This window comes from Oryza sativa, chromosome 1, assembly GCF_034140825.1.
Source record: "Oryza sativa Japonica Group chromosome 1, ASM3414082v1".
Taxonomy (NCBI): Eukaryota; Viridiplantae; Streptophyta; class Magnoliopsida; order Poales; family Poaceae; genus Oryza; species Oryza sativa.
The window spans coordinates 39,315,072-39,332,805 of NC_089035.1; the positions used below are offsets into that span (position 1 = coordinate 39,315,072).

Below are 17,734 nucleotides of genomic sequence, written 5' to 3' on the forward strand. Positions count from 1 at the left end.
AAATGGGGGGAAAAATACAACATCCAACAAACATAAGATTCACCATGATGTCAGTAACAGCAATGGTCTTCTGCATTGTGAACCTCATTGATCGCCTCTATATTCACGATTACAAGTATATCAAAATGGTTATGCCGGAAATGACTGACTGTTCTTGCAACATTAGTCCCTTGTCCTCTGATTTCTTCTCTTTGTCTGATTTCTTATTTCCCTTTATTGTTCTACTACCTCTCTGGCTTTGATGGTGTCGGCGATGATGGTGGCTTCAAGTCAGGGTACTGCATAACATAATGGATGTTATGTATTGTGCCATAGTTTTTCTTCTAGTAATAATAAAGAAGAACAAGCTTTTGAACAGAGCATTTGGAATGTGGACTGCAATCCTATCATGTTGGTGACATTTCTACAGGACCAAATCATTTTTAAATAAAATGCTGAATTTTGGAACAACTAGTGCTTATAATATTTGTTTTCATGAATCATGACCTAAGTACCAAAGTGAGTCTGATAGTTTTCAAGGGCAATACTATGTTGATAAATCAAAATTGTAGTCTAGAAGCATACACCGCACAAACATGGATGAGATCATGAGAGTTAATTATATTCCTCCATATTTCTCAATTTCAGATGGACAAAAGGTAGTAATTTGGATTAGTAGATCCAGTATTGCATGCCTTTGTGAAAGAAGTGGGAACAAATAATTTTGCATGGAGTTCATTGTTGGTATAAAGGAAGGCCGTAAGGCATGTCAAATGCTATCACTATATTAAATGCTAAATAAAACACAGAATCTTCTAAATTATTGCATAGCAAGGAACAGGGTCAAACATTTGGATATGGTGATAATGGTCTCCGGCTTGCACGCTTTATGGCTGAAGTACTCCCATTGGGCTTCTCGGTACTATCTTCAGCTCCATTGCCTGTATTGACTACAGAACTATTAGGGGTAGCTAATAATTTTCCATTCACTTCCAGCTGGTCATCTGTTCCATCAGCGCTAACATCAGAGTCCTCTGATTCTTTGCTCTTCTTCCTTGGAACAACATGAACAGATGGGGGAAGATATTTCTCTTGAATTGCCTGAGAAGATAGAGATTTAGAAATGGTGAGATATGTTGTGTTTGCTTTCAACAAATATATTACTTCAGACCAACGGTATCATAACAAACCTGCCACCCTTCTGGGCCTCTCAGCCCACCTTTGATTGCATAAGCTTCCTTGAAACCATTGTTGAACAGCAGCTCGGCCACTTTCATAGAATTACCATCAAAGCTACCTTACACAACATAAAAATTAAGTCAGTAGTGGAACGTGACATAATATCAAAGAGTTCCACAGGAGTAATATACAACAACAGAGCAAAACCTTTGATTATCCTAATTCCAAAAATCTTGACAGGTGAAATTCATATAAACTTTTCCTTTATCCTCTAGTTATTGATTCAAGAAATTTAATTATAACTGAAATTCATCGGGCTGGAGAAGTTGGCCCCTATTCAGCTACACTCAGAAAAGGATGTTATGATCTGGAAATTAAATCAGTCAGGACAGTTTACCACAAAATCCCTTTACAGGGAGATGGTTTTTGGGGGGATTAAAGACATTAAACTTCAGGAGCTATGGAAATCCTCCATCCCTTTAAAAATTAAAGTCTTCATGTGGCTAATGTTAAAGGGGAGAATACAGGCAGCCAAACAACTCAAGAAAATGAACTGGTCTGGCAGTCTCCTGTGCAAACTTTGTGGAGCAGAGGAAGATGTTGATCATATAATTTTTAGATGCCCGCCAGCTCAATTTCTCTGGTGCTGCTACAGAGATGTCTTTCATTGGGACATGATCCCTACCTCTAGAAGTGACCTCCTAGACTTAATTCAAAATCAAAGGGGAGTTAGAAATAGAATTCTTTGGTATCTTTTTGCTGCTGGGGCTTGGGCGATTTGGCTTGTGAGGAACGATTGGGTGTTTAATGATAAGTTGCTGAATAACGCTGTGTCACTGCCTTACAAAGCTGTGTCGTTTATGAAACAGTGGGAAAACTTGATGCCGCTGCAGCTGAGGGACGAGATGGAGAAGGCCAGAGGATCACTGCTTGTCAGTATCCGCAGGACAGGAGGCTCAAACAGTTAGGAGTTTTGCCATGACCAATCTCCTGCTTTTCACTGTCTGTTTCTGGCGCGTGTCTCTGCTGTTCTTCCTGGCTTGTTCGCTGTGCCAGCAGCACATGTTTCTTGTTTTTAATCTGTGTTTGGCGCTACCTGTAAGCAAGAATCCCCAGCATTTACCTGTTTGTACTCTTATGCTTTTCTAATGAAAGCTGGGATTCGGCCTTTTCTCCAAAAAATTCATCGGGCTCAAAAGAAATAATCATGGCTCATCAGTGTGTCAGAAACACTAATGTTACAGCCATTCGGATAATGGTTTTGATAAAAGAACATATTTAGCACATTTACAAATTGGCTGTATTCGACATGGCAACTACATACACAATTCCTCTATTTTTCAAATATACCACCACTTACAGTTATAAACAAACAGGACCTAAGTTCGGGGTTGTGGTACAAGTCCTGAGCTAAGTTATTTAACACAATTGCTTTGAACTTCTAAACTCTAAGCTATGTACACACTGCGTACTATACTAAACATCTAGCACTGTGCACATAATCCATGTCGATTCTATTTACCAGAGACTGCATTTGAGGTCACTTACTACGTTCAGAAAATTCAGGTGTAACATCCACATCGCACCAAAGCTTGCAATAACCATAGTGCCATGGGGGTACTCACTTGTCAAGAACGCAGACGACGGTGTTCGCCGGGTCAGGGAATCTAGCCAGCACCTCCTTGACGAATCCCTCCTCGTCTTCCTCGTCGAACTCCACCTGCACGGCGCTCTTCTCGACGAGCCTCAGGTTCGGCGACGCCATGAACCGCACGCTCTTCCCCCTCCTGATGTCCAGCAGCTGCGCCCCCGGCTCGTCGCGGAGCTTGCGGAACGCGTCGATGGCGCTCACCGCCTTGTACTTCTTGAAGTACTCCTGCACCAGCGGGATCGCCACGAGCCAGACGAACACCGCCCCGGCCACGAAGAAGGGGTTGCGGTTGTTGAAGTCGTCGATGGCCACCACGATGGACTCGAGGCTGACCTTCCCGCCGGCCTCCGCCGCGAGCGAAGGGAGCGGCCAGGACGCGACGACGGCGGCGGCGACGGGGAAGAGGAACGCGCCCCTCCACGGCACAACCGCGGCCTCCACATCCACATCCACCTCCACCCTTTCCTCCAAGATTGCGGCCTCGGGCGCGGGCGGCGCACCGTGGATTGAGATTCTTGAGAAGCCGGGAACCTTGGCCGAATTTGGCGGCAAGAGCCGGTTCTTGCGAGGATTCCTCGCGGGTCTGAGGGGATTTGGGAGGAGGGAGCAGTGCTCCCGGAGCTGGAGGAGAGCCATGCCCGCGAGCGGCATGAGCTCCCTGCAAGATAGGTAGCCAAGCAAGACGAAGGATTGGCTGCCTCCGCGCTATCCGCTTTGTTTCCCCTTTTTTCTCTCCGAAAGAGAAGAGAGAATATTATCTATATGGGCCTTGGGCGTCATATGAGGCCCATGGGCTTCTCTCAACGATCCAGTGTGCACAAGCACTTGTGAATGATTATCTCTGCAAGAATTTGAGGATTAGTAAGCTCACTACCATTACATATTTCTTGCAAAACCATATAGCGGTAGCTACTAGCTAGGCTACTGCCAATAATTTGGAGGAAAAAATATTATCGGTAGCTAGCTCTTGAATACATCTCGAAAGCTAATTAACAACTTGTATACATTTCTGCTATATGTATATGCAGGTAATAATAATCCCAGATCCCCTGCTGATTAATCCGGTCGGTGTGATCATGAGATCGACGGCAACGCCGAGAAGAACTTGACGTAGTTGGACGGATCGCCGAGCACCTTGAACGACCTCGGCATCGGCGGCGCGTTGACGTCGACGAGCCCCTCGAGCACCTGCACCACCATCCCCATGGACGGCCTCGTCGCCTCCGAGTCCTGCACGCACCAGCACGCCACCTTGCACGCCCTCTCCACCTCGCCCATGTCGGCGTTGCCGGCGAGGCGGCCGTCCACGGCGCCCTTGAGGTCGCCGTCAAACAGGAGGCGCGCCGCCGTCGCCGGGAAGAAGTCCACCGCGCCGTCCTGCCCCTGCTCCACGTTCCTCCTCCCGGAGATGATCTCGAACAGCATCATCCCGTAGCTGAACACGTCGGCCTTGGTCGTGATCGCCGTGCCGGTGATCCACTCCGGCGCCAGGTAGCCCACGGTCCCGCGCATCGTCGTCAGCACGCGGCTGAAGTCGCGCCCCATCAGCTTGGCGAGCCCGAAGTCGGCGACCTTGGCGGCGAACGCGTCGTCCAGGAGGATGTTCTCCGGCTTGATGTCGCAGTGGATGATGCAGTCCCTGCACTTCTCGTGCAGGTAGTCGAGCCCCCTCGCCACGCCCAGCGCGATCTGGTACCTCGCCTCCCAGCTCAGGACGCCGCCGCCATGGCCGAACAGGTGCCTGTCCAGCGACCCGTTCGGCATGTGCTCGTACACCAGCAGCCGCCGTGTTCGCTCGGTGCAGAAGCCGAGCAGCCTGATCAGGTTGACGTGCTGGATCGTGCCGATGGTGCTCACCTCCGCACGGAACTGCTTCTCCCCCTGACGAACACCTTCCAGCTTCTTCACCGCCACCGGCGTCCCGTCCGCCGGCAGCGACCCCTTGAACACCGACCCGAACGCGCCGCCGCCGAGCTTCTCCGAGAAGCTCTTGGTCGCGACCTGCAGGTCACGGTACGTGAACGCCGTCAGGGAGCCCTCCACTCGCCGCAACGCCTTCAGCCTTCTGCTTCTCCGGACGAGGACCGTGACCACGACGGCGAGGATCACCGCGGCGGCGACTCCGGCGACGACGAGCCCGATGATCAGCTTCTTGGTGTTCCCGTTGCCAGAGAATTCGGACGCGGCCAGGCGGATCGAAATGCTGCGGCCGCCGCCATTGCCGGCGCCGGTCGTGTCCCGGAGGCTGATGAGGTCGCCGTGCCAGAGCGAGCAGCTGCCGTTGTAGGAGTACGCGGTGCAGGAGCAGTTGCCGAGGCACGCGAGCTCGCAGTCGCGAGCGCTCGCGCTCGCCGCGGTCACGCCGTCGGTGGGCAGGTTCACGTTGGGCATCACGAAGAACCTGTCGCTCTTCGTCTTCTGCGCCGCCGGCTGCGCGCCGCCGCCGCCGCCGCATTGCAGGGCGGTGCTCCTGGCGCAGCCGGCGGTGTGGTCGCCCTGCAGCCACCGCCGCGGCTGCCGCGCGTGGAAGCCCCGGAGGCAGCTGCACGCCGGCAGCGCGTCCTCGGCGCAGACGCCGAACGCCCCGCAGATCGAGTAGACGTCGCACTGCGCCTTGGGCTCCGACCAGAAGAGCACCCACTGCGCGGCGGAGTCCACCCACGTCATGAACTTGATCTGGCCGGTGACATCGACGACGAACCGCGTCAGCACCACCTCGCCCTTGACGTCGTAGAAGAAGTAGCTCTCGTTCTCGCCGTCGACGTAGTTGAACGTGTACAGCGACAGCGGGTCGGCGTTGCTCGCCATCATCTCCGGCACGGAGCTGAACATGCCGCCGGTCCAGTTGCCGCTGCTCCAGTACAGCCGGCTGCTGCCGTTCCAGCTCATCACGTACTGGCTGGCGCCGCCGGGGTCGAGCTCGAGGGAGAACATCCCCGGCGTCGGGTCGTCGTAGCCTTTCCACCCCACCAGGCGCGTCACCTCGCCGGTGAGCTTGTTCCGGCCGAGCCTGCCGCCGGGGAGCCACGTGTCGCCGAAGTGGTCGAAGCTCTGCCACAGCACGACGGAGGTGTTCGACGCGTCGGCGAGGACGAGGTTGCCGGTGTCGAGGATGACGCCGACGGTGGAGTTGGCGGCGACGCCGGTGGTGACGTTGGTGGACCAGACCGGTGGCCTGGCACGGTCGAGGAGGACCATGTTGCCGTCGGCCGAGATGGCGAGGCGTGACGTGTCCGGGTCGGAGAGTGGGGCCCGCCTGTTAGCGACCCACACCTTGGTGTGATCCGGGATTTTGTTGTACCAGATGCCCATGTACCAACGCTGCGACGAGTTATCTGATGCAGATCACACACGTGACAAAAATGGTTAGATGATGATGATGATGTTGATAATAATAATACTCCCTCCGTTTCACAATATAAGTCATTTTAGCATTTCCCACATTCATATTGATATTAATGATTCATATTAATGTTAATATAAACGTGAAAAATATTAGAATGACTTACATTATGAAACGAAGAAAGCAGCAGCATCAATAATAATAATAATAATAATAATAATAATAATAATAATAATAATAATAATAATAATAATAATAATAATAATAATAATAATAATAATAATAATAATAATAATAATAATAATAATAATAATAAATGCGAGTCAAATTTGTCAGTTTTATGGCTGGACCATAACTTTGCAACAAAAAATAGTACTCCAAATTAAATAAAACTGATTATGGGACACGCTGATCCACATAGGAAACTTTGTTTTAAAATTTGAGTAAAATCTGATATTCAGAGTTTTATATTGTTACTTTTGGGACCGGGCTGTGTAAATTTTTGAACTTGGATAAGAAAAGAAATGCAGAAGGTTAAACTATGTAACCTGTGGAAAATAACGCAAGTCAACTACTGAATTCACATGAAAGGCAATTTACAGCATCGTTATGTGAACGCGGCTGCGAGTTATTCCAAAAGTTAAATAAAAGGAAAGAATTTGCTTTCGATTGTTAGCTAATGCTATCTGTTGGTCATAGTTTCGTCTTCAATTACCTGCTCTTGAATTTTTCATTACATGATGCGAGACAAACTTTTATTGGCGAAACAGTGTGTTCAAAAGTTAAACAGTGAGCTGCCAAACTCTAATCATGCGCTTCAACTTAAATAAATGATGGAATAATATATCGGCCTGCCTGTAATCTTGTAAGTGCGTTTCTTGATGCAAAAAATTCTCAGATAAATATAAAACGTTGCATTTGCATACATCCACAAATGCGCAAAAGGTGCCAATAGTCTTGGAACAAAACTAATCTAAAAACAGCATACATGGGAGTATATATGCACATATAAGGAGAAACGCCAAAGAGTCTTCCAGTTAACTTCACAAGATGATGGATTAGACGGTATGGGTTCGAATCCTCACACCTTCTAATTATTTGATATTAGGTTCTTCTCTAATATTTATATTTTTTTATAAGCACATACAAGATCACATCATTGTTCCATTTTTAAAAGCACAAATGTTAAACCATTATATATTCATATGTTAAATTAAAATTAGAAAATTAAACTACTTTTTTTATTGGAGTATATTCTGTAAGAACCTAGGAGCTGTACTAGCATTGATACATAAACAGTCCAAGTGACCAATTATAGGCGGTGTACTGTATCACATACACACGAACTCTCATTCAAACCGTGCAATTAATTGATCGATCCAGCTTCTCCCTGTTAAACTTATATCATCCGTAAAACGCAAAGACAAAACCAGGCCAAAAGTTTAAACTAAAACTACGCCCGATCAGCAACAACCAACACCAAAAATTACACACGATCGAACATAAGGAGATAAAGAGAAAGAGCAAAGCATGGCAGAGATGGATCAAGCTAGAGAGGTAATAGTAATAGGTTAGGTACCTGGCTGGAAGAATCCGAGCGCGAACTTGCCACCTCTGGACACGAGCACCTGCCGGCCGGAGAGCGGCCGGCCGACGGTCACGGTATCGGCGGCGAGCGACGGAGCTGCTTCCCGGTGCAGCCACAGCAAACAGCTGATCAGCATCATCAGAAACGGAGAGCCGCAGGAGGAGGACGACGACCACGGTCGTCGTCGTCTTCCACCGCGAGCCGCCGCCATTGCTCACCAACCAAACACACACCCTCACCCCACTAGCTACGAGGAAACTAACAAGCAAGAGGGAGGAGACGCGCGCCCGAAAGCGATCGAGAATTCGAGAGGTGAGCGGCATAAAAAGGGATCGAATCGAGCGAGCTCAACTGTAGCTAATAATTAATCCGTCGGCCTAGCTAGCTAGCGGCCGTCGTCTGATCCGATCCGATCCGATCTCTCGGCGGGAGTACACACGTAGCACTCCTACGTTTGCTGGTGTCTTGCCGATTGTCACATGGCGATTGTTGCATCGATCAGTCTCGTTAGTCATCAGCTGGCTTAATTGTGGCAGTGAATGCGTTGTACGAACGGGTTCTAGTGGCAAAGTCCAGTCTTACAAGTTATACAAGTAACGGTACTCTCATACTCCCTCTGTCTCAAAATAAATATAATTTTACACCGTTCATCTTCAACATTTGACCATTTGTTTTATTTAAATTTTTTTTATAATTAGTATTTTTATTGTTATTAGATATAAAACATTAATAGTATTTAAAGCATGACTAATTATTTTTAATTTTTTTTATAATTTTATAAATAAGATGGATACACGGATACCCTCGACTATAGTTATTTTAGAACAGAGGTAGTATATGGCTACTTGGCTAGTGGGCGAATGACACGACTGGGCGGAGCAGTGGCTGTGTGTACGAGCAATAGTACGCAATAGTAGCGAGTAATGCTTAAAGATCGGTGCAGCGCATCCAGCCTAGGGTTTGCATGCCTTTTTGTTTCCGAAGTAAAAAATGTTCCTCACATGTTTTCCGAAAACCGATCAAAAATCAATGAAAACCGAAGTATTTCGATGTATGAAAACCAGCTAACATTGTCTGATTTTCACAAATCGAGACCTAGTAATTTTATGAAAACTGATCGATATTCAAAACACCAATCGGTTTTTGTGAACCCTAATCCAGCCCAGACAGCGGGCACTAGCAGGGCCGTTAGACGTCGGCATCGATCGTTATCCCGTTCCGTTCCGTTTCTCCATTCCATGAGCGAGCATCATCAACACAGCAATACATGACATGATCAATAACATGATTATGAATACGTATACATCGATCGCTAGCTCCACTGTTAAGCACTTAAATCTTAAACCGGTCCATCGAGGGCAAGGATAATAAGCGAGATTGGGGGATGGATTGTGGCTGGATCGCGAGTAGCGTGGCCATGATTAGCGGATCTGGAAGAGCATTAACGTGGGAAATGGCGATGCGCCACCGAACCGCACCGGTTTCCCGATCCGGGGTTGGTGAACGTCGCATTGATCGCCCCCGCGGCAAAGGTTGGCGCCGCTGGCGTGCGCATTTCCGGGGCAATTAAGCCGGACTAGTGAATGGAACTGGATCGATGGCTGGATTGGCTTTGCTGCCGCTCTCGATCGCGTCGGTTTCCTGCTTCACATGAGAGCCATCAATACGAGGACCGCGACCGCGCGACACCGACGCGGACGCGCGCGCCCGCCTATCTGGGCAACATAGCCGGATCGGACACAGCTGGTGTACACATATACATGCACGGAGAAATATAGCTGGTCTTTCTTTAGCTTCTCTCTGCTAGATGTAGGGGTGAGCATAAAAAAACCGAACCAAAAAGACCAGGATCGAGACTGAAAAAATCGTTACCAGTTCAGTATTAGGTGTTGAAAGACCGAATTTTACTCAGTCTATTCGGTTAGTACCTTGAGAAACGTTCAGGGGTCTTTTGGCTAACTCCACGAAGTGGTGGGCTAGACAACCTAGGTTCGAAGCATCACCCATTCTAATTACTACTACCTTCGTCCCAAAATATAAGCATTTTTTGCTATGAATCTGGACAACTGTGTGTCCAGATTCATAGCCAAAAGTTGCTATATTTTGGGATGGAGGTAGTACCTTTGTTCTAAATTAGTGGTCCTTTGACTTTTTGCTTGCAACGTTTGACTATTCGTCTTATTTGAAAAATTAGTGCAAATATAAAAAAAGATAAGTCATATTTAAAGTACTTTTGATAATAAAGCAGGTCACAAACAAAATAAATAATAATTTTATAATTTTTTGAATAACACGAATGATCAAATGTCAGAAACAAAAACTCAAAGCGACCAGTATTTTGGGACGGAGGTGGTATTTGATACTAGGTCCTTCCCTAATATTCGCTTTTTTTTATTCGGTTAGTACCTTCAATTAACCGAATAGACCAAACAAACTAAATTTTGGCTCAACACGCCTATTAAGACCTGTAATAGTGAAGAGAGTTGATCTGTGATTTTTGTGTTTTTATGTCTATATAATTTTTTTTTATTAAAGATCTTCTAAAATTTCGGTGATGATCGAGACCGAGACTAATTTTCTCTTTTCAAAACCGATAAGTCCTTTTGTTTTAGATGACCAAATCTTTTAAAAGATCATGGACAAAGACCGAATTTTTCTTTTTCGGTCCGACTCAACGCCCACTGTCTAGCTGTTGGCGTCTTGCTTTACTTCTCCAGCCAGATAGCCGAGATAGACAATAAAATTGCCTTTCTAAAGAGGCAATAAAATCGTCGTGGTAAGTGGCCCAGTGGCAAAGAATCGTGTTACTTCGGGGTCATGGCCCATGCTGGTTTTAACATTTTGTGCCGCATTTTTCAGCTTAGTCTGTGTCGTCATCATGTGGGACAGTGACACCATGGGGCCCTGAGAGGGCGACATGGAAAATGGCTGGGGAAGATCGGGACACTGTATAAAGTTCCTAATATCTTCTGGGAATAAGTTCATCTTAGGTCCCTAAACTTGTCGAGAGTCCGATTTTCGTCCTTCAACCGCAAAACCAGATACAACAGGTCCCTCAACTGTCAAAACCAGTGCAGATGAGGTCCCTCAGCGGTTTGGATAGCGGTTTTGGCTAACGTGGCGACTGCGTGGCTAATTTAACTTGGTCTTCATCTGATGTGACATTGAAGTGTCGCTTACGTGGTAATTCGTTCTAGAAAAATAATAAACCTTGTGGGACCCATATGTCAGTGCCACACAAATTAATAAAAAAATGGGTGGGCCCACGTGGGCCCCATATGTCATTCTCAGCCCCCTTCTTCCTCCTCTCTCTTCCCATCTCCCTCACTTCAACTCTCTCTCCCCTCTCCTCTTTCACGACGGAGAGACAGCGGTGCGCGGCGGCGGAGGCACAGCTCCGGCAACTATGGGCGGAAGAGCCGCACCGCGTCGGGGAGTCCAGGCACGAGGAATGGCTCGTCGTCCGACGCGACGCGGTCCTGCGGGGCGTGGAGCAGCAGTGCTCGCTGCACCGGGAGCGCGAAGCACCCCGTCCCCGTGAACGCGTACCGCGGGATGCGGAGCCTGGCCGCCGCGGTGGCAGCCCACGGGAGGACGCCGTCGAACACCACTGCGTCGGCAGGTCTGCGCCGCAGGAGGTCGACAAAGAGCGGCGCGAGGAGGTCGACGATGACGGCGAAGGGGCCCGCGAGCCAACCAATCTGCTGCTGACTACGATTTCATCTAAACAACAATGCATCAAATGTACAACACTCCCAGCTCACCCTCTCCACCAACTCATGTTGCGGTTTCCCCAGCAAGTACGCCATTGTGGCCTGAGAGCCAATCAGCCAAAGGCCATCAAAACCGGCATACTCTGTGCTGCAGCTAGTAGCAAACCAAATACAACCACAACATCATCAGTAACCAAGGGTTATCCATCAGTTTCATCAGGCATTCACCAATGTCGACTAAACGAGAAACAAGAAAACCAAAATCACGATGTATCATTACAGTTGTTCGTCTTCAGATCTTTGGTCGGCAGCGCGTCCGGTCAGACGTCCGGCCTGGCGTAGAAGATGTCGACGAAGGAAGGGCTGGGGCTCGAGGAGGCGGCGGCGGAGGTCCCGCCGGATGAGGGCTGGGGGTTGCGGAAGAGGTGGGCTTGAGGTGGCTGCGGATTTCGGTGAAGGGGGAGGAGAGCTTGGTGGTGCGCTGATCGGCAGATGCGGGGTCAAACGTTGGAGCCGGGAATTTACCCTCGCCGGAGGAGGCCGCTGCCGCTGCCGCCGCCGCCCCGCCTGAGAGGCCGCCACCGTCGCGAGAGAGGAGAGGGGAGAGAGAGTTGAAGAGAGGGAGATGGGGAGAGAGAGAGGAGGAAGAGGGGGGGGCCTAAGAATGACATGTGAGCCCATGTGGGCCCCACCTTTTTTATTAATTTGTGTGTGGCACTTACATGTGGGTCCCATGAGGTTTATTATTTTTCTAGAACGAACTGCCACCTAAGTGACATGTCAATGTCACATCAGATGAGACCAAGTCAAATTAGCCACGTAGGCGTCACGTCCGCCAAAACCACTATCCAAACCACTGAGGGACCCCATCTGCACTGGTTTTGACAGTTGAGGGACCAGTTGTATCTGGTTTGGCGGTTGAAGGACGAAAACCGGATTCATCGACAAGTTAAGGGACCTCAGATGAACTTATTCCTATCTTCTGTCACAAGCCCATGAAAGGCAAACGGCCTGCTAGAGGTGACCATATTCTCCATGGATTATAGCTCGCGTAAGGAGCCTGCAAAACATGCCCAAGAGCAAATCGAAGGCCAGAAACAAAATAGTGCTAAAAATTGAGGTACTTCCTCCATCTAAAAATATAAAGGATTTTTATCCAGACATGTATTCTATCTAGATTCATGTCTATCCAGATTTATAATTCTAAGATGCATCACATTTATAGTACTATGGTGGAGGGGAGCAACTGGCCGATGCGACCATTTTTTCAAGAGAAAGAGATATGGAGACCGATGTTTTCCAAACCGTTGACGGCATTGGTTATCAAAATTTGTCACCACACAAACAGTTAGTAATTGTACTATCCCATTCAGTAAAAATTTCGAGAATGAAGACAAACTGCATGTCAGCGTGCACCACAGCCAAACACTTGCAGTAAACCATTACATGCTGAACCAAAATCGATGTCGACAGAAGCTGTGACGGCAATTGAGACATTTTCACCCCAGACAGTGTAGCTAGTATTCGGTGATGTCAGAGAGGTTATTATTTGAGGTGTTTTTTCTTTCATCTATTTGACAGCTTATTGTCATGTTGCGCTGCTATTTCTTCTTAATAAAATTCGGCCGGCCGTCACAGACAAAACCAAAATGTCTTCACCCAGACGGAATATCAGCCTTCAATCAGTAAGTCAAGCAGAAAAGGAGACTTTTTCCACTATCAATGACTTCAAGGTAAGGAAAAATAGTCAAAATACCGGATAACCATTGTTGTATACCAAACGACATGATTGGGAAGGACGAGGACTAGTTCTACATATTCTGCCCCAGATAGAAGAAGATGAACATATATAGTAGTTTCTGTCAGTCCAGATTCAGCCATGGTGTAGACTAGAGTGTAGACACATGCATTCCTGTATCGTGGGCTGCTAGTGCTAGCTATCTAACAATACTAATAAAAAGGAGTGCAAAGCTGGCATCTGGCAACGAATATCAAAGTGTTTAGTTCACGTTAAAATTGGAAGTTTGGTTAAAATTGGAACGATTCGACGGAAAAGTTGGAAGTTTGTGTGTGTAGAAAAGTTTTGATGTGATGGAAAAGTTGGAAGTTTGAAGAAAAAGTTTGGAACTAAACTCGGCCGAAATTAAACCTCAAATGTCAGACATGGATGTGAAGGTGAAAGAAAAATATAAACACCTGATTAAGTAGCTATATATATGTCGGCTATCGGTGCTCTAACCTTGAGCTCTGGACTGGACAGGGTCTCCTGTATGCTCTAGTGTAAAAATAAGAAAATGCCAAGTTAACTTCAGGCATGCATGGCACTCAAGGTGTCGTGATCTTGAGAACGACGGCTACAAGCCTCTCCCAGATGTGAATCCAACCACGATAACCTATGGTACTGGAGACTTGACCGTCTTGTTTGATAAGTAGTATGTGCTCACCTTGGAATGCAGATAATCAGATATATAGGCCCGGGAAATCTCAGTTTTTTGCTTTGTCAGACTCTGTGCATGAAATGGCAACTTGTCAGTTTTCTTCGTGCGTGCTGTCCATGATCGTATTGATTCTTTCAATCCATGAGAATCCCTTGCATGCCGTTGATACGCTCACTGCAAACCAGCCGCTCTCTGGTGACCAGAAGTTGATCTCTCAGGACGGCAAGTTCGCTCTGGGGTTCTTCCAGCCTGCAGGTAATTAAACCTTTTGTCAAGTGGTTGTGTTTGTGACAGAGGGAAGCTGCTCTGATATTAACACATAAACTTTTTTTTCGGGAATACGCAAAAGGATTGCACACTTTTGTATTAAGAGGAATAAAATTTACACAGATGGCAAAACAAAGAAAAGAAGGGGGGTTTGGGAAGAAAAGGAGGAAAAGAGGAAAACAAGGACTTAAGCCTATTCTCGCGATTACAATGGGACGACCAAACGACCTAGCACGCTAAGAAGGAAGCGTTGGCGACAGGGGATGGGCAAGATGCCAAAGGGCGGCCTCTTGCGCCATGCCTACGACCACCTCGGACCAGGGCCGAGAACAACACATAAAGTTTGCTGTAACCATCCTAATAAATCATGGTAGAAATGCAAATTACATGCAGCGCCTTACAGTAAGTTAAAGCATGAAAATAATTCATAATCATGTTAGAACTTACTGAATGTTGTAACAGAAAAGAGTAGTAGACTAGTAGTAGGACAAAGTGAAGAAAATACAATGGTCTTCATGCTTGTCTTCTTATTATTTAAGCACATACATACGTATTTTTTATGAAATCAGCTGTTTGCTCCTTCATTTTTTGACGCGTGACTTCCTTTAGTACATACAATCTTTGAAGCCGGAGGATCTAGTGGGAAGTGGTACATAGGTATCTGGTACAACAAAATCACAGTTCAAACTGTGGTCTGGGTGGCTAACAGGGACACACCAATCTACGATCTAGCATCATCAAACCTTACCATCTCAGCTGATGGAAATCTTGTTCTCCTAGTGAAGCATCTTAAAATCCCAGTGTGGTCTAGCAATATTACAAACAACACAGCTACTAATTCAACAGTTGCTGTACTCCTTGACACAGGGAACCTAGTTATCAGACAAATTCCAACACCTCCAATGCTATATGGCAAAGCTTCGATCATCTTACAAACACATGGCTCCCAGGCAGCAAGCTCAGTCGCAATAAGGTGACTGGTGTGATCAACCATCTGATCTCTTGGAAGGAACCAAGTGATCCTGCACCAGGAATGTTCTCCCTTCAGATGGATCCAAGTGGTGCAAACCAGTACACTCTTCTATGGAATAACTCCATTGAGTATTGGGCTAGTGGCAACTGGACCGGCGACTCATTTACTGGTGTGCCAGAGATGTCACCTGCAAGCGCCTATCCCAATTCTGCATATACATTCCAATTTATCGACAATGACCAGGAGGTGTCCTTCATGTACAATGTTACAGATGATGCATTATTAACAAGAAATGTTATAGACATGTCAGGCCAAACCCAAGCCTGGGTGTGGGTAGATGCAGCACAAGCATGGGTTCTCTATTTTTCACAACCAAAATTAATGTGTGGTGTGTATGGAATATGTGGAGCATATAGCAAGTGTAGCAGTAATGCTGTGTTATCATGCACCTGTCTCAAGGGATTCAGCGAGAGTCCAAGAAATGGGAATCCTGGTAACCAAACTGCTGGCTGCAGGAGAAATGTCCCGTTGCAATGTGGACACGGTGACTCAGCAAAGGTGAAGAATCAAGAAGGTTTCTACATGATCGGTTGTGCCCATTTGCCAGACAAGGCACAAGGCACAGATGCTGCCAACGTTCACAGCTGTTAGTCAGCTTGTCTGAATAACTGCTCCAGCACCGCTTACCATTTCAACGGTACTTGCTTGCTTTGGTACAACAATATGATAAATCTGCGACATGATATTGATGGATTGATGGATAATATTTTCATCAGGTTGGCTGGCTCAGAACTTCCTGACTCAAGAAGGGAGAAACATTGGCATCGGGATCATCATTGTTGGACTTACTGTTGTAAGTATTGGAGTGGCCATTTTATATTTCTTGCATGTGAGAAGAAGAATTGGCCATATATATAGTGGTGATGGGTCTATGATAAACTTCAGATACAATGATTTGCAGTTTATAACTAGAAACTTCACCGAGAAGTTAGGAGCAGGGTCTTTTGGTTCCGTGTTCAAAGATAATTCCAGACACAGCTACAGTAGCAGTTAAGAGGTTAGAAGGCCTGTGTCAAGGGGAGAAAGAATTCAGAGCAGAGGTGAGCACCATTGGAAAGATTCATCACAAAAACCTGATTCGACTACTTGGGTTTTGTTGTGGAGGATCAAAGAAGTTGCTTGTCTATGAGTACATGCCCAATGGCTCACTCGACCAGCACTTGTTTGGAAAGAGTAATCTGACTCTTAGTTGGAGCACAAGGTATCAGATCACCGTAGGAATTGCCAAGGGGTTAGCTTATCTACATGAGGGGTGCAGGGATTGTATCATACACTGTGATATCAAGCCACAAAACATACTAATTAATGAATCGCTTGCACCAAAGGTAGCAGATTTCGGGCTGTCCAAGCTGATAGGTCATGATTTCAGCAGAGTCCTGACGTCGATGAGAGGAACACTAGGGTACCTTGCACCCGAATGGTTAAGCGGCCAGGCTATCACTTCAAAGGCAGATGTTTTCAGCTATGGCATGATGCTTTTTGAGATCATTTCAGGGAAGAGGAACATAGAGCACGGAGCTAGCACAAGTAGTTCAATGTTGATTGCAGAGGAGATTCCAAAAGGAGGAGAGGTGCACAGATTGTTCGACCCTGAGCTGGTTGGTGATGCAAACCCAGAGGAGCTCGCCAGGGTGTTCAAGGTTGCCTGCTGGTGCATTCAGAATCACCCTGACTGTAGGCCATCGATGCGAGAGATCATTCAGATTCTGGAAGGGCTAAAGCCTTTCGAAACACCACCTGTTCCAAGGTATCTCAAACTTCTTGCTGATGGTCAAGAGTAAATGCTGACTACTGCCAAATACTGTAATGCTTGTGATGTATTAGCACTTCGTTTCAGATGGTACCGTTCCAACTTTCATGTTTGCTATTTCTTACTAATATTCTGTTCATGTGCTTGGGTCAATTATACTCTGTGATGTGGAAGTTTCAGAATTCAATTCAGACAAACCCAGCGAAAAAGAATTCAGACCATTCCTTGGGTACTACTCCCTCCGTTTCGAAATGTTTGACGCCGTTGACTTTTTAGCACATGTTTGACCGTTCGTCTTATTCAAAAAATTTAAGTAATTATTAATTCTTTTCCTATCATTTGATTCATTGTTAAATATATTTTTATGTAGGCATATAATTTTACATATTTCACAAAAGTTTTTGAATAAGACGAACGGTCAAATATGTGCTAAAAAGTCAACGGCGTCAAACATTTCGAAACGGAGGGAGTACTTTATTGGCAGCATTGTCTCACACTTTAAGATGCCTCCTTAGTTGGGAGCATTATCTTGCACCGAAGTTGGTAATTGGTGAGGTCATCATAACATAGGCAAAACAAATATATATCTTCAGCTATGGAATAGTTCTAACTTCTCAGATGTTCCAAAAATTCGACAATATGTTGGCAATATATTTAAGGAGGAGTGAAGGAAAACATTTCCCTTCTATCCAAATATCCAATTAAACCGATGTTACTGAACCAGAGATCAAATCACTGACACCACCAATCGACCTAAACGTAAGATTGCAAATCTACTGCTTATTATCATTTG

At 46.5% G+C, this 17,734-nt stretch overlaps 2 protein-coding genes, 1 long non-coding RNA gene and 1 pseudogene across 4 annotated transcripts; 1 reads left to right on the top strand and 3 right to left on the bottom strand.

Moving 5' to 3' along the window:
- Positions 1–3: 3 nt before the first annotated feature.
- LOC4324908 (rhodanese-like domain-containing protein 4A, chloroplastic) lies at positions 4–3,511 on the bottom strand. The gene is made up of 4 exons (XM_015766225.3): positions 2,784–3,511; positions 1,170–1,272; positions 829–1,080; positions 4–278 (listed from the first exon to the last, which is right to left on the bottom strand). The coding sequence occupies exons 1-4, from the start codon at positions 3,458–3,460 to the stop codon at positions 225–227; spliced, it is 1,086 nt and encodes a 361-aa protein (XP_015621711.1). The 5' UTR covers positions 3,461–3,511; the 3' UTR covers positions 4–224.
- A 154-nt stretch (positions 3,512–3,665) lies between these two features.
- Positions 3,666–8,035, bottom strand: LOC4324909 (G-type lectin S-receptor-like serine/threonine-protein kinase At2g19130). The gene is made up of 2 exons (XM_015766224.3): positions 7,732–8,035; positions 3,666–6,144 (listed from the first exon to the last, which is right to left on the bottom strand). Exons 1-2 carry the CDS (start codon positions 7,949–7,951, stop codon positions 3,884–3,886), a joined length of 2,481 nt encoding a protein of 826 aa, XP_015621710.1. The 5' UTR covers positions 7,952–8,035; the 3' UTR covers positions 3,666–3,883.
- A 2,907-nt stretch (positions 8,036–10,942) lies between these two features.
- Positions 10,943–12,053, bottom strand: LOC136354833 (uncharacterized). 2 transcript variants are annotated; one of them, XR_010738676.1, is made up of 2 exons: positions 11,734–12,023; positions 10,943–11,601 (listed from the first exon to the last, which is right to left on the bottom strand). It is a non-coding gene; the product is annotated as an uncharacterized lncRNA (long non-coding RNA). The 2 variants fall into 2 exon arrangements; XR_010738675.1 differs by having other exon boundaries at positions 10,966–11,607; positions 11,734–12,053.
- Positions 12,054–13,566: 1,513 nt separating this feature from the next.
- Positions 13,567–16,972, top strand: LOC107278173 (G-type lectin S-receptor-like serine/threonine-protein kinase At2g19130; annotated as a pseudogene).
- The last annotated feature ends 762 nt before the right edge of the window (positions 16,973–17,734 follow it).